The sequence below is a fragment of the Lampris incognitus genome, chromosome 15 (assembly GCF_029633865.1).
Source record: "Lampris incognitus isolate fLamInc1 chromosome 15, fLamInc1.hap2, whole genome shotgun sequence".
NCBI classification, from domain to species: domain Eukaryota; kingdom Metazoa; phylum Chordata; class Actinopteri; order Lampriformes; family Lampridae; genus Lampris; species Lampris incognitus.
Window position 1 is genome coordinate 19769849 of NC_079225.1, and position 15846 is coordinate 19785694.

General features: G+C 46.8%; 1 protein-coding gene across 1 annotated transcript in view; it reads left to right on the forward strand.

The window, feature by feature from the left end:
* The first annotated feature begins 2678 nt into the window (after nt 1–2678).
* Nucleotides 2679–15846, forward strand: part of esr1 (estrogen receptor 1) — a 29127-nt gene continuing 15959 nt past the window's right edge. The window contains exons 1-7 of the mRNA XM_056294725.1: nt 2679–2713; nt 3494–3940; nt 5383–5606; nt 7243–7359; nt 8783–8997; nt 9799–9952; nt 15681–15819. Coding sequence (XP_056150700.1) covers nt 2703–2713; nt 3494–3940; nt 5383–5606; nt 7243–7359; nt 8783–8997; nt 9799–9952; nt 15681–15819 — 1307 coding nt within the window. The 5' untranslated portion in view covers nt 2679–2702. The remainder of the gene's footprint in view (nt 2714–3493; nt 3941–5382; nt 5607–7242; nt 7360–8782; nt 8998–9798; nt 9953–15680; nt 15820–15846) is intronic.

Here is a 15846-nt window from a genome sequence, read left to right on the forward strand (position 1 = left end):
CCAGGCCCATCGTCCCGCACAGCTGGAGACGCCCCGTATTTGAAGCTGTGCACGGCCTCTCTCATCCAGGCGGTAAGCCATCCGTGCGCCTGACCTCTGCTAAGTTTGTGTGGGAGGGACTTAAGAGAGACGTGAAAGCGTGGGCCGACTCGTGTGTTGCCTGTCAGCGGGCTAAGATACACCGCCACATTAAGGCGCCCCTGGAACGCTTCGCAGTGCCGGAGAGACGATTTGACCATGTCCACGTCGACCTGGTTGGTCCCCTACCCCCCTCCCATGGGTTCACCTACCTCTTCACTGTGGTGGACAGGACTACGCGCTGGCCTGAAGCTGTTCCCCTGGCATCCACGACGTCTGCTGATGTGGCCCGGGCTTTTATTGGGTCGTGGGTCTCACGTTTCGGTACGCCTTCCGACCTTTCATCTGACCACGGGCCACAGTTTACCTCAGAGCTATGGAATGCTGTGGGTGAGGCTCTGGGCGTCAAGCTTCACCGCACTACCGCCTACCACCCTCAGGCGAACGGCCTATGTGAGCGCTTCCACCGGTCCATGAAGGCTGCGCTTCGGGCTACTCTCAAGGACTGCAACTGGGTTGACAAGCTCCCATGGGTCATGCTGGGCCTGCGGACCGCCCCGAAGGAAGACCTACAAGCCTCCTCTGCGGAGCTGGTGTACGGCATGCCGCTGCGAGTCCCAGGCGATTTCATGCCCAATGCAACGTGTCCCTGGTCAGCTGTGGACCAACGAGCCTCCTTGCTGGACGGGGTCAGAGCTTTCACACCCGTCCCTACCGCCCAACACGGCGCTCCGGTGTCCCAGGTGCCCCCAGGTCTGCAGTCAGCGGACTACGTGTTCATCCGTCACGACGCACACCGCCCCCCTCTGCAACCCCCTTATGACGGCCCCTTCCACGTCCTGGAACGGGGAACTAAGCACCTGGTGGTGGATTTTGGGGGCACGGCCGAGCATGTTTCAGTGGACCGAGTTAAACCCGCACACCTGGACTTGACGCAGCCGTTGGAGTTAGCCCAACCTCCTCGTCGCGGTCGTCCCCCGGCTCCGCCTCCTCCCCCCGTGGAGGCCCGAGCTGCCTCTTCTGCTCCTCAGGCCGACCTCCACAGGCCCGCGTCAATGCCTCCCACAGACACTCCGGCCCCTGTTATCCGGAGCCGCCGCGGACGGCCTGTCGTCCACCCGCACCTGCCTGACTTCGATTACTAGGGCGAATTCTGGGGGGGCTCATGTGGTGGACACGTATTGGGGACAGAATTCAACCCAGGAACTAAGGGTTAAGTCATGGTTGCCCTGGCAGATTAACGCAGGGTTAAGTTATGGTTGTCCAGCCAGTATTCTGATTATTCTTGCCACCTCCGCTCAGTCGAGCGGTGGGTTTTGTTTGTCTCGCTGATTTACCGTGATTAAAGAAAGTTGCCTACACGGCTAAAGTGTGAACCTACGGTCTTCTCCGTTCCTTCGGCTCTACATATATATATATATATGCGTGTGTGTGTATGTGTGTGTATGTATGTATATATATATATCTCCTGGGAATATATAAAAAAAACACACACAAAAAAAACACCCCAACTAAACAAGTCATCAGTGCTACTTGTGTTCCACTTGACCCCAACATGTCCTGAAATTGGCTTGTTTACCAAAGATGTTTCACAGAGCTGGAAGAATGAAGCCTCAACACCAAATGTCTGACGTTTCCTCATAGCTAAAGGTCAACTGCCTTTTAACAAAATGCACATTTTTGTCTTTCCCGTGTAGAAACGACGGTGTGTTTGTGTCAACTCTCATCACAAGGAAATTCGAAGGAATTGCAATTCAGACCTTCGTCTTTCTATCTGTCATCTTTCCCAGGGATGATTGGCGCTGACTGTTTTATCAGCAAACACATTATCAGAGACAAGACTCCCGCAAGTGTTTGCTGAATGACTATTTTCAGTATTTCAGCTCTTAAATGTCACCAATACTTAATTACAGTGGCTTTCAGTGTTTGCACAGGGTGGCAGTGTGCTATGTCCTTACCCTTGCTATTGTTCTTAACTTTTGGTCCCAAAACAGCCAAGAGCAGCAGAAATACCTGAAAACATTACATGTGAAACTGCTGTGCGATCAACATGGACATTCGTTCCTTTTAAAAGTATGTTTACACCCATACTTTGTTTGCACAGTTTTCTTTGGTATGTGTGGCAATCACCCACCAAGTAATGATTGACCAACAAATCAAATCCCCATTGAAGTCCTTAATAGTGTCTTCAATGAAATGTCATCGGAACAGTGAATTATTTTCTGTGCTTATTTCATTTCAATTGCCTTCAAAGATAAAAAAAAAACCCAAAATGCAATTTAGACCATGCAATCTCTGATTAAAGAAACCATCTTTTCCCCATTCTTGATTGTGTAATGCTGGCTGCAGCTGAAGTGTGATCTGACCTCCTGCTCTGTTTGCTGTGTTATTGTGACCTGGCACTCAGATACACCATCCCTATCGATTTGGCTGCATCTTTAATCTGTTTATCTTTTTTTTTTTAACCTGTCCCTTGTTCCCATTGTGTTCACCCTGCCAAGCTGGATGTCAGAGTCGGAGGAAAGAGGAATGACAGAGGCAAGTCGAGGGAGAGGGAGAAATCAGACAGATCCAGTAGCACTGAGCAGTGTTGTAAAACCCAACCTAATAGATGAGAATGACTGATGTGTAAGAGGTGAGTACTGAATCACTTAAGAATAACATTCAGTCTCCTGTTAAGGCTCCTTGTACATTTACACAGTTGTGCTAATGTATTCGATTTCCACAATGATTTGATTTGCATACAAGTCTCAGGTGTATTCAATAGTCTGGCTGCAAGGAGTGGGACTGGTCATACATTACTCTGGTAATGTGCTGAATATCCGCTAAATGGATGTTAAGGATTCAGAGAGAAGGGTGCAGCAGGCTTTACCTTTCTCACTGGGTACCAGCTGGTAAACACTGGAAGCTTCGGAGGGTAAAGTTTAGGTGGAACAAAAAGGAAATATTTTTGGAGAGAGGTGAGAAAGGATAAGGAATTTGGGTTTTATCATCATCTTTCGCTGTCTCTCTCTCTTTCTGTCTCTTACTATCTTTTTCTGTGCTGTCTCTCTCACTCTCTCTGTCTCTCTGTCTCTTTCTCTCTCCACTCTCCCACCCTTTCTGCCTCCCACATATCGGTTGAGATGGTGGAGAGGAAAAGAGGGGAGAGCTCTGCTTGTAAGATTAAAAAAAAAGCATAAAGGAAGTTGGGGGGGGGTCTATGGATGTGTTTTTTTTTATAGAGTGGAAAGGCAGAGAGGACAAAGGGTTTGAAGGAGTACCTGCCATGAAGTTTCCCGCCTCTGGCTTGTCAGAAGCTAGAAAAGAGAGAGAGAGCAACACCCCCCTCCCCTACTCTCCCCCCTCCTACCATTGAGAGAGCCAGTCTAAATCATGCTGCTTATCAGTGCTGTTGTGCTGTGATGTTGCTCAGGCAGAGCCCAGCACAGTGCAGACAGCCTCGCGGACCAGCGCCCAGACCCAAGATCAGCCCAGCTGCCTTAGCGCTGGAGACCCTCTCCCCGCCAAGACTGTCGCCACCACCTCCGCCATGCGCCCTCCTCAGTGACATGTACCCTGAAGAGAGCCGGGGACCGGGAGGGGTAGCCGCTATGGACTTCCTGGAGGGGGCGTACAACTACGCAGCCCCTGCCCAAGTGCCACTTTACAGCCACTCCACCGGTGGCTACTACTCTGCCCCATTGGACACCCATGGATCGCCCTCAGATGGCAGTCTTCAGTCCTTAGGAAGTGGGCCTACTAGTCCTGTTGTGTTCGTGCCCTCTAGCCCACAGCTCAGCCCCTTCCTGCACCCAGCCAGCCACCAGGCACTGCCCAGCCAGCCCTACTATCTGGAGACCACCTCAACACCAGCCTACAGGTGAGGGAACTAAGTTTTCTGTTTCTCTGCATAAGCAGAGTTTTTTTTTTTAAATTGACAGTAATATATAAAGACATCTGTAGTTTCAAGTGCTTCTAATGGATTCAGACTCAGTAGGCATGTGTGTCTCCTTGACATTTTTCAGAATTTTGTCGAATGAATGAATTTTGCCTAATAAATGTGAAACTTTGGAGTGTGGGTTTCTCTACAAGTTATTATGCCCCAGTTAATTTATCAGAACAATGATGGATGCCACCGTCAGTTTCTAAATGTGAGGTGTTTGGTCAGTTTTGTTTGCACCGTATTTTTGTGGTGTAACTACCACAGAGGAAATTAAATCAAACCGGGAATACACTCATCTGGCTCATGGCCATGATACATGAGAATGGAGAGTGTCTTCTCTATGTTTTAAATAAGTGGTTAAATGACTTTGAGCCATGGCAGTTTTTTTCCCTTTTTTTTAATTAATCGGTCGATTCAATCATCGTGTAGTGCTTTTATTGAACATCTTATGATAGTTAATTATTCTACTCGGTGGTTGTTTTGTAATAAATTTTCCATTGGTGGGGTCTGGTGGGGACAACCATCCTGATGGCGTGGGGGCTTCGAAAAACCACAACCACCTTTAAAACTGCAGCTGTAGGACTGTATATATTTTTAACATTGACAGATTTTCTTGAACAAAGTGTATTCAGAAAAAGTGGGAGCTCACAAAACATGTCTCTGCTGTGCACTTGTGCATAAGGATATAGTCTAAGTATTGATTGCAGATTTCTTCACGTGTACTACCGTTCCCTGATTAAGATGTACCACATAGCACCATTAACCCAAAGGGGATGGAACGAGGGGTCGGCATTTTTACAAAGGGTTGTTGTTGTTGTTGTTTTTTCCTTTTGTTTCATTGGGGGATAGCATCTCCTTACATCCGTTCCTCAAATCATGCCCCGATTCTACTGCCTTGTACTTTTCCCATTTAGTGATAACAGGACAAATGGCGTTACACATCCTAACCTGGACTATGGCACTGGCATCTCTGTGTAGTCCTGAAAACTATCTACATATCATAATTACATAACAATATCTTGCCCATTCTCCATTTTACAAAAACCAAAACCATTAACTTAACAGAGAAGATTAAGCTTTTTTTTCCTAATTTCTAATTCCAGAGGCTAAGTTACTTTGTTGAAGACCTTGAGGAAAGGACGATATGTAAGAACAGCAGTGGTGCACATGTACAGTTTGCTCCCTGACTAAGAAGGAAAATAAACTAGTGCTCCGCCCTTGTCTCTAGCCAGTCATGTCAGAAACAACCGTCTCTGTGCTTGACCTCAAGTTTGATGTCTTCTTCTCTGTTTGGGCTTGAACAGTCTGTTCTGGAGCCAAATGTGGTTTGATAATCCTTGCAACCAGAAATAGTTTGGCACATTGTCTCCTGTGATCAGGTCCAGCGTGGCATCCAGTCAACAGCCTGTGTTACGGGAGGAACTCTGTGGCACTACGGACGGTACGGTGGGCTCGGCACCGGCGTCTGGGTCAGGGGCCAGAGTGTTCGAGATGGCCAAAGAAACACGCTACTGTGCCGTCTGCAGTGACTATGCCTCTGGTTACCACTATGGGGTGTGGTCCTGTGAGGGCTGCAAGGCCTTCTTCAAGAGGAGCATTCAGGGTAGGCTGCGTTTTCCCTTCATACTTTTGTGACTAACAGGCACCATTGCCAAACCTTTCCTTTTGGTTCAGCAATGGTCATTATGTCTTTTTTTGTTTTTGTTTTGAGTGTTTTGATATCAGATCAATTAATATTTGTTTGACTTGCTGCAAGTCCCTCAAAATGACAAGGAATACTACATAAATTCAAAGAAATACTTCCATTAAAGCTGCTGTGAGGCATTTTGGATTACTGTCGACTTTGCGTGCCCCTGTGGACAAAAGCGCGCGGGGGGGGGGGGATTGCAGAAAAAGAACTTGGTTCTGCAGAAAGTGCCTCGCTCTCTGGCACCTCATGCATTTGTTTTAGAGAAGAGTGAGAGATGTGGTGTTTTGGGAAAACAGCTGTTTGCAAGATATACAGCATCAATGAGGTAATAGCTAATTGTAGTAATGTATCCCGTCTGTGTGCTGTAGATCATTTCGTCAGATTTGCAGGGAATCTGACACAGCATTTGAGCATTTGGAATCATTATACAGTAATATCTACCGCTGATGGACTCATCTGATCATGCCGGTCATGTAGAGGCATCGAAATTGAAATGAGACTGATAAATGATCAATAGAGAAACTCCTTGTAGCATGGAAAAAAAAAACCAACACCCTGACCAGCTTGTTAAACTCTGCCCTTTAATGATGGCGTGATTCATAGATACTAGTGTGCCCTTGCATAACAGAAGAGCACTGTGCTTCATAAGGAATGACTCTATCTGTCCACAATAGAGATTGTAACCTGGCTTCATGCACCGCATCAAGGAGATCAAAGATACAGCCTCAGTAGAGAAAAATGCACCAAATGATTGCTATTTTGCAGGATGTTTTGTAAATGTGCACACATGCACACACACACACATGCACACACACACATGTGCATGCTTCCTTGCATACGTGTATGCGAATAGTATGTCTGTGTGTGACAGTGTGTGTGGCATTACGTGTCTTTCAGCTTGTGAGGAGTTAAAAGGCTCATTGATTGTGAATTTGTGAGTGGCTCCCAGCCATCTCATTAGGCCCATGGAGAGAAGAGGCAGCAATAGCAAGCCTTTCATTTACTGGATACAGAGTTCGATAATCAAAGCAGTCAAAAACATTGCAATGACTATCAAAAATGAAACGTTGTGGGCGGGGGGCCCAAAAAATATATTTTCAATAAAGAACCAAAGGATCTCATTAGACTCGGTATTCAGTCAGATAGCATCGCACAATTCTCTGGTACTTTTATTCTTCTTTCATTCATTTGTATGTAAGTTCTTTTTTTTTCTTTTTCTTAGTTGGCCGTACATTGTGTCTTCCAGATAAGTGTGTCAGCTTCTGTAGGTGGATTACTCATATTTGTGATGTGAGCAAAAGGGAGCATTGAAATGTCTTTGTGGGATATTTTGGGCTATGTCAAGGTCTTGCAGCGGAAGACCGATCATTGACATGCAATGGTCTCCATGGTAATAACAAAGCAAAGATACCAAGTTTTAATTTTCTCCGTCCTGGCTCAATTTGAAATGGGACCACACTGTTCCTCGCTGCGAAATAACCTATATCTACACTAGGGCAACGGCATGGTGTTCTAGTAATAAAAGATTTTTTTTTTTATTTCAACTCAGGTCACAATGACTACATGTGCCCTGCAACCAATCAGTGTACTATCGACAGGAACCGGAGGAAGAGCTGCCAGGCATGCCGTCTTCGGAAGTGTTATGAAGTGGGCATGATGAAGGGAGGTGGGTAGAGACACCTAGACAACTGCTCAGACATATTAGACAGGTAGAAATACACACACACACACACACACACACACACACACACACACACACACACACACACACACACACACACACACACACACATACATACACATACACACAAACAATCTGTCTACCTACCTACTTCACTTGTCCCCCCCCCCTTTTCTCCCCAATTGTACTTGGCCAATCACCCCACTCTTCTGAGCTGTCCCAGTCGCTGCTCCTCCCCCTCTGCCGAGCCGGGGAGGGCTGCAGACTACCACACGCCTCCTCTGATACGCGGGGAGTCACCAGCCACTTCTTTTCACCTGACAATGAGGAGTTTCACCAGGGGGATGTAGCACGTGGGAGGATCAGGCTACCCCCCCCCCAGTTCCCCCTCCCCGAACAGGCGCCCCAACCGACCAGAGGAGGCACAAGCACAGCAACAAGGACACATACCCACATCCAGCTTCCTACCCGCAGGCACAGCCAATTGTGTCTGCAGGGACACCCGACCTGTAGGGACGACCAACCAAACCGGAGGTAACACGGGGATTCGAACTGGAAATCCCCGTGTTGGTAGGCAACGGAATAGACCGCTATGCTACCCGGATGCCCCACTTCTCTTGTCTCTTGCTTTGACATATACATTTAAGTATTATTATTAAAGTCTCAACCGTGCAGACGTTTTGCTATGATGGTCTTGTTTTAACAGCCAGTTTTTGTGTTGCAAAGGCCTTGTTTTCCTTGTGTGTTCCTTATTTTGTCTCCGAATTTCCTCTTTCTCTGATTTATCTTCTGTCCTCCAGTTCTGCTACTGTATCTCATCTAGATTGCTTGTTTGCTTCTTGTGATGCAACAGTTGAGGCTTTTCCACTACGTCCTCAATTTGCTCATTTCTTCTGAGCTGTCCCCTTGTTTTTAACTTTGTTTTGTATTACGACATATAAACCCCAAACTCTAAAAAGTTGGTTTACTCATTTCTAAGCCAGTCAATTAGTGTTTAATTGATACCAGTCAGTCATGGTTCCTTTATTGGCTTGCGGTTAAGAGCATTGGCGCCAAGCATGACGTTGTCACTGAATGCAGATAAGCGAAAGACTAACTTTAACACGGCCTTGAAGCGATTTCCTTCTTAAGGAGTACTACAGCCAATCAGCTCACACCCACTTTTTTGTTTTCATATTTCTTGAATTACACAGGAATCTATATACACTCTTGGCTCCTGCGGCAAGGACAGGATATGAAGTTATGTGTGTGTGTGTGTGTGTGTGGGGGGGGGGGGTACAGTGGGGGAAAGTCTGATAAGTGCTAAAGTGTGTGTGTGAGTGGGTGCGTATTAATGCACACGTGCACCTTTTGAATGTCTGCTGTTTTATTTTTTAATGCTCTCCTCAACCTTTCCTCCATATCTTAGGTATGCGCAAGGATCGTGGGAGTCGTGTTTTGCGGCGTGACAAGAGGCGGAACGGCGCCAGCATCAGAGACAAGGGTGCCAAGGAGCCGAAGCAAAGAACAGCGCCCCCTCTGGATGGGAGGAAAAACAGCAACAGCGCTGGAGGTGGGGATGAGGGAGGCAGGGGAGGAGGTGGTGAATTTAGCGCGTCCAGAATCAGCATGCCTCCTGACCAGGTACGACCCCATGATGAATCGCACTAACAACATACGTATCAGCTTGTCTATAGCAGAATGACAAAAAGGAAAACCAAGAGAAAATAAAGCAGAATGAATGCACATGTTCACAATATAGCATTTGCCGTGTTTTTCTTGAATGTGAATATGAATTCTGTTTTTTTTTTTTTTGGCCATCCACTCTCTCTCCCCTGTTCAAATAAAGGCGGAAAATGCCAAAAAAATATAATAGTAATTTAAAAAAAAACTTGCTCAAAAACAGCCAAGTTCTTGTGATTGCGTCACCATGTCTGAGTGGGCAGCAAGCTGCAGTCCAACCAATCATGTTTTGCAGCCTCCATGATGGACCAAATCACATCCCTCCCTATGTTTTGTTTTGTCCTGTTTTACAGGGAAACGCGCCACATTACGGAAAGCAAGATATTCTCTGGATTCCCTTTCACCTTATCTTTAAGAGTAGACATTTATTTTAATCTTAAAAGAGTGTCCTGGGCAAGACGGGCAGCAGCACCTTTAACATGTCTGTGGACGGTTGGTTGACCTTACAAAGTATAAAAAGACAAAAGACTAAAATAATCAAAAACAATTTATTAAGTCACAATAAGAGGACAGCAGAGGGTAGGGCACCATAAAAGGACAGCATTATCTCTATGAACAGCTCAAACAATGTGTATCTACTGTCATGTGGGTCATCTGGCTCGGGGTCCAGCTCGGAGTCTGGCTCGGGGTCAGGCTCTGGATGGCGGCAAAGCAAGCAGAGCTGCTCAGACCGCCCAATTGCTTTTTCCTCCGTTTGCCCAGGTGCTTCTGCTGCTTCAGGGTGCGGAGCCCCCGGTACTGTGCTCCCGCCAGAAACTGAGCCGCCCCTACACCGAGGTCACCCTGATGACCATGCTGACCAGCATGGCCGACAAGGAACTGGTCCACATGATCGCCTGGGCCAAGAAGGTGCCAGGTCAGAGCGGATGTTCAACTGTAGTGCATGACGGGGGTCGGGGTTGGGATGTGTCATCATGTAAATGTCACAATGTCTAATGCAAATCCCAGCAGAGTGCTCAGCTTTAGTTTGCCATTTCTTTCTTCCATTGGTTCAATAATTGGTTTGGGAGGCTGCATTGGAAATAAGTGAAATTATCACTGCCAAGTTTTTGTAAAGCTTTTTTCAAGTGAAATTATGACTGGATTTTTCCCCCCTTTTTCTCCCCAATTGTACTTGGCCAATTACCAATTACCCCACTCTTCTGAGCCATCCCCGTCGCTGCTCCACCCCCTCTGCCAAGCCAGAGAGGGCTGCAGACTACCACATGCCTCCTCCGATACGTGTGGAGTCGCCAGCCGCTTCTTTTCACCTGACAGTGAGGAGTTTTGCCAGGGGGACCTAGCACGTGGGAGGATCACGCTAATCCTCCCAGTCCCCCCCTATCAGGCACCCCGACCGACCAGAGGGGGCGCTAGTGCAGCGACCAGAACACATACCCACATCCGGCTTCCCACCCACAGGTATGTCCAATTGTGTCAGTAGGGACGCCCGACCAAACTGGAGGTAACACGAGGATTTGAACCGCCGATTCTCGTGTTGGTAGGCAACAGAATAGACTGCCACGCTACCCAGATGCTGAAATCATGATTTTAAGAGCAGTGAGAACTGCTTATTTAAAAAATGTTATTTACCATATTATGATGTTCCCCACATGACATAGCTACTGGAACTCCCAGTTAATACTGGGAGCAGCCAAGATTCCTCTGTACATGGCATGCGACCCATATAAGAAGACAGGTGACAGCGGCTTTCAGCTGGTATGCTTAGTTTTGGGGGTTGGGTATTTAAGGAGCCCACCACTGTGGGACCATTGAAATGAAAGAGGCTGTATTTAGGGTTTCTCCTCAAGCGTGTTGATGTGAGAGGGTCTCTGACCTCAGATGTTTGTTATCTGCAATGGACCCAAAATGAACTGTAGGAATATTTCAGTGCATTTTCAACCGGGGATGTTTTGACTACATCAAGAATGATTTTCACCATGTTCAAACATAGCAGTGAGTAAACAGCCATAATGTCTTGCTGTGTTTCTGCCTTCTGCGTCGTTTCATCAGATTGAATTTCGTGAGTAAAAGAGCTACTATCACACAAATGTCCCTATTCTGTTTTCCGTAAGCTGTATGTGACACATCGAGACATAATAAATGTTATATGGACATGAGTTGGCAATATCAAATGTTGAAAACGGGGGGAGGCTTTCCGTAGTGATTTTGTCTGTCTGGCTTGTTACGGTGACATATTACAGAGATCTGGTGCATTTTCGGTGAAACATTCTGTCCAGATGGCAGCAATTTCAGCAGCTGTGGCTAGCTGATGACAGAACAAAATGATCACTTGTATTTGAACTCGTCTGTTTTTGTGCATCTATAAAGTTTTACCCAACTTTTTTTTTTTTTTTTTAGTAATACTCTTACTATGTCAAAAAATTCAGTATGTTGAGAAAATGTGTCTTTCTTGCTATATGGATTGGCACAGATGAGCTTTGTGTCCCTAAGGTTATGGGCTTGTATCCATTGCCTGGCATACCGCTTAGCCAACCCCCCCCCCTTTTTTTTTCTCCTCAATTGTATTTGGCTAATTACCCCACTCTTCTGAGCCATCCTGGTCGCTGCACCACCCCCTCTGCCGATCCGGGGAGGGCTGCAGACTACCACATGCCTCCTCTGATACATGTGGAGTCGCCAGCCGCTTCTTTTCACCTGACAGTGAGGAGTTTCACCAGGAGGACGTAGCGCGTTGGAGGATCACGCTATTCCCCCCAGTTCCCCCTCCCCCCCAAACATGTGCCCCGACCAACCAGAGGAGGTGCTAGTGCAGTGACCAGGACACATACCCACATCTGGCTTCCCATCTGCAGACACGGCTAATTGTGTCTGTAAGGACGCCCGACCAGGCCGGAGGTAACACGGGGATTAGAACCGGCGATCCCCGTGTTGGTAGGCAACGGAATAGACCGCCATACCACCCGGACGCCTCTTAGCCAACATTTTAGATGATGTTGGGAATTTACCATAGCAGTACCTGGGTGTGAAAGCAAACACACACACACACACACACACACACACACGTGTACTCATGCACAATTATACACACATACAGAGACATTATAGTGATGGTAATGAAAGTCATCACCTTGAGAGGGTTGTTTAGCCAATCAGCTGGCACCCCATAGAGTATAAATACTGGATAAGTTGTATCACTCCTCCTATACGCGCGCGCGCGCACACACACACACACACACACACTCACACACACACACACACACACACACACACACACACTCTCTCTCTCACACTCTCACACACACACTCACACACACACACACTCTCTCTCTCACACTCTCACACACACACACACACACACACACACACACACACACACACACACACACACACACACAGGCCTACTGAGCGAGCAAGTCCTGAATTTAAGCTGTTACAACCACGTGCGTCACTGAAAGGCTAAAGGCATACAGTTTTAATTGCGTGGGTTCCCAAACAGGAGCAACAATGGAAGTGAAATGTCTGTAATTAGATATGAAATGAGGCAGCTGAGTGCCAGTGATAAGGTGTGCCGCCAGATTGCAGATGGTTCCATTTAGAATAGCCACCACCTACCAAGTGTACAAAAACTACAGCATCTATCTTTCTAAGAGGTGGACTGTTAAAATTAATATGTTGACTTTTTTGGTCGATCCAGATTAAATGTACAGTGCTGTGAAAAAATATTTGCCCCCTTCCTGTTATTTCCTCTATTTTTGTGTATTTGTCACACTGGTTTCAGATCTTCATACAAAATGTAATACAAGGCAACACAAACCGAGTAAACACAAAATTCAGTTTAATGTCATTTATTCAATGAAAAACATTATCCAACACCAACTGACCCTGTGTGAAAAAGTAATTGTCCGCTTAGTTACTCAGTCAACCAATTAACCAAATGTAATTGATCATTGGATTTAGTTAGAGCAGATACACCCAGGCTTGATATATATATATATATATATAGAACCTAACCGTCAATGTGAAGTAGGCTACAAGGTCTCAACAAGCAGCACACTCTGCCGCCATCAAAAGAGATGAGAAAAAAAAGTCGTCGAGATATATATCAGTCTGGAAAGGGTTACCAAGCCTTTTTTTTTGTGCGTGGATTTTTTTCCCCCTTTTTCTCCCCGACCAATTACCCCACTCCTCCGAGCCATCCCAGTCGCTGCTCCACCCCCTCTGCCGATCCGGGGAGGGCTGCAGACTACCACATGTCTCATCCGTGGAGCCGCCAGCCGCTTCTTTTCCCCTGACAGTGAGGAGTTTTGCCAGGGGGACATAGCGCATGGGAAGATCACGCTATTCCCCCCAGTTCCACCTCACCCCTGAAAAGGCGCCCCGACCAACCAGAGGAGGCGCTAGTGCAGCAACCAGGACACATACCCACATCCGGCTTCCCACCTGCAGACACGGCCAATTGTGTCTGTAGGGACGTCTGACCAAGCCAGAGGTAACACGGGGACTGAAACCGGCGATCCCCATGTTGGTAGGCAACGGAATAGACCGCCACGCCACCCAGACGCCCTTACAAAGCCATTTCTAAGGCTCTGGGACTCCAGCGAACCACAGTGAGAGCCATTGTGTCCAAACAGAAAAAACTTGAACAGTGGTGAATCTTCCCAGGAGTGGCCAGAAATTTCTGCCAAGGTCGCAGCGACAACTCATCAAGGAAGTAACAAAAACCCCAGGAGAACATATAAAGAACTGCAGGCCTCTCCAGCCTTAGCTAAGGTCATCGTTCATGAGCCAACAATAAGAAAGAGACTGGACAAAATGGACTTCATGGGAGAGTTGCAAGGTACATACCACTGCTAACTCGGAGAAACATTAGTGCTCGTCTCACATTTGTAAAGAAGCACATTGATGACCCCAAGTCTTTTGGGATAATGTGGACAGACGAGTCAAAAGTGGAACTTTTTGGAAGACACGGGTCCTGTTATGTCTGGCGTAAAGCAAACACAGCATTTCACAATGAGAACATCATACCAACAGTCAAACATGGTGGTGGTGGTGTGATGGTGTGGGGATGCTTTGCTGCGTCAGGGCCTGGAAGACTTGTCATCATTGAAGGAACCATGAATTCTGCTCTCCACCAGAATATTCTGAGGGAGAAGGTCCGGTCATCAGTCTGTGATCTGAAGCGTAACTGGGTTATGCAGCAGGGCAATGATCCAAAACACAAGCGTAAGTCCACCTCAGAATGGCTCAAAAGAAACAAAATGAAGGTTCTGGAGTGGCCTGGTCAAAGTCCTGACCTGAACCCCATCGAGATGCTGTGGCAGGACCTTAAACGAGCAGTTCATGCTCGAAAACCCTCCAATGTTGCTGAATTACAGCAATTCTGCGAAGAAGAGTGGATCAAAATCCCTCCATAGTGATGTGAAAGACTGATCTCCAATTATAGCAAGTGGTTGGTGGCAGTTGTTGCTGCTAAAGGAGACACAACCAGTTATTACGTTCAGAGGGGCAATTACTTTTTCACACGGGTAATATGGGTGTTGGAGAACTTTTTTCCTTCAAGAAGTGAAATGATCATTTAAAAACCGTATTTTGTGTTTACTTGAACTCTCCTTTTCTTGTATTACATTTTATATGAGAATCTGAAACCATTCAGTGTGACAAATATGCAAAACTAGAGGAAATCAGGAAGGGGGCAAATAATTTTTCACAGCGCTATATAGTCTCGAGATTGTTCTGCAGAGTTTGATTTACAGGAGAAAAATCAACTTTTTGGTTCTTTCACAGCAGAAAAACCAAGTCTGTTTTTAACCCAGCACTCTCAAGTGTCACGGTAGACTACCTTAAAACTGAAATCAAGGACCACACAGGAAATGTCTGGGACATTTTGTTATACTTGGTGATTTTAAAAGACATGTATTCTGTACAATGCATTTTAGTCATGGTCAAATAAATTAAATTAATCTAATTCTTCTGTTAGTAATAAAAGGGCTAACAAAACATTCAGTGATAAATAGCCATGAAAATAAGTAAACAATCGTCTGCAAGTCCACGTCTGTCGGAATTTGACCAATGCTGGGGTGTCTGGGTAGCGTAGCGGTCTATTCTGTTGCCTACCAACACGGGGATCCCAGTTTGAATCCCTGTATTACCTCCGGCTTGGTCGGGCGTCCCTACAGACACAATTGACCATGTATGTCTGCAGATGGGAAGCCAGATGTGAGTATGTGTCCTGATTGCTGCACTAGTGCCTCCTCTGGTCAGTTGGGGCACCGGTTCGGGGTGGGGGGTAGTGTGATCCTCCCACACGCTACGTCCCCCTGATGAAACTCCTCACCGTCAGGTGAAAAGAAGAGGTTGGCGACTCCACATGTATCGGAGGAGACACATGGCAGTCTGCAGCCCTCCCCGGATCAGCAGAGGGGACGGAGCAGCGACCAGGATGGCTCAGAAGAGTGGGGTAATTGGCTGGGTACAATTGGGGAGAAAAAGGGAGGGAAAATCCCCCCCCCCAAAAAAGAAGAATTTGCGCAATGCTCAATAACGTCCACTCTCTGTGTGTGTGTGTGTGTGTGTGTGTGTGTGTGAGAGAGAGAAAGTGAATGTACATGTGTGTATGCATGCACACCCTTTTGTCCCATTAGGTTTCCTACAGTTGTCCCTCCATGACCAGGTGCAGCTGTTGGAGAGCTCTTGGTTGGAGGTGCTGATGATAGGCCTCATCTGGAGGTCCATGCACTCCCCCGGCAAGCTCATCTTCGCCCAGGACCTCATACTGGACAGGTAGCAAGGAATACAGTTTTACCTCTT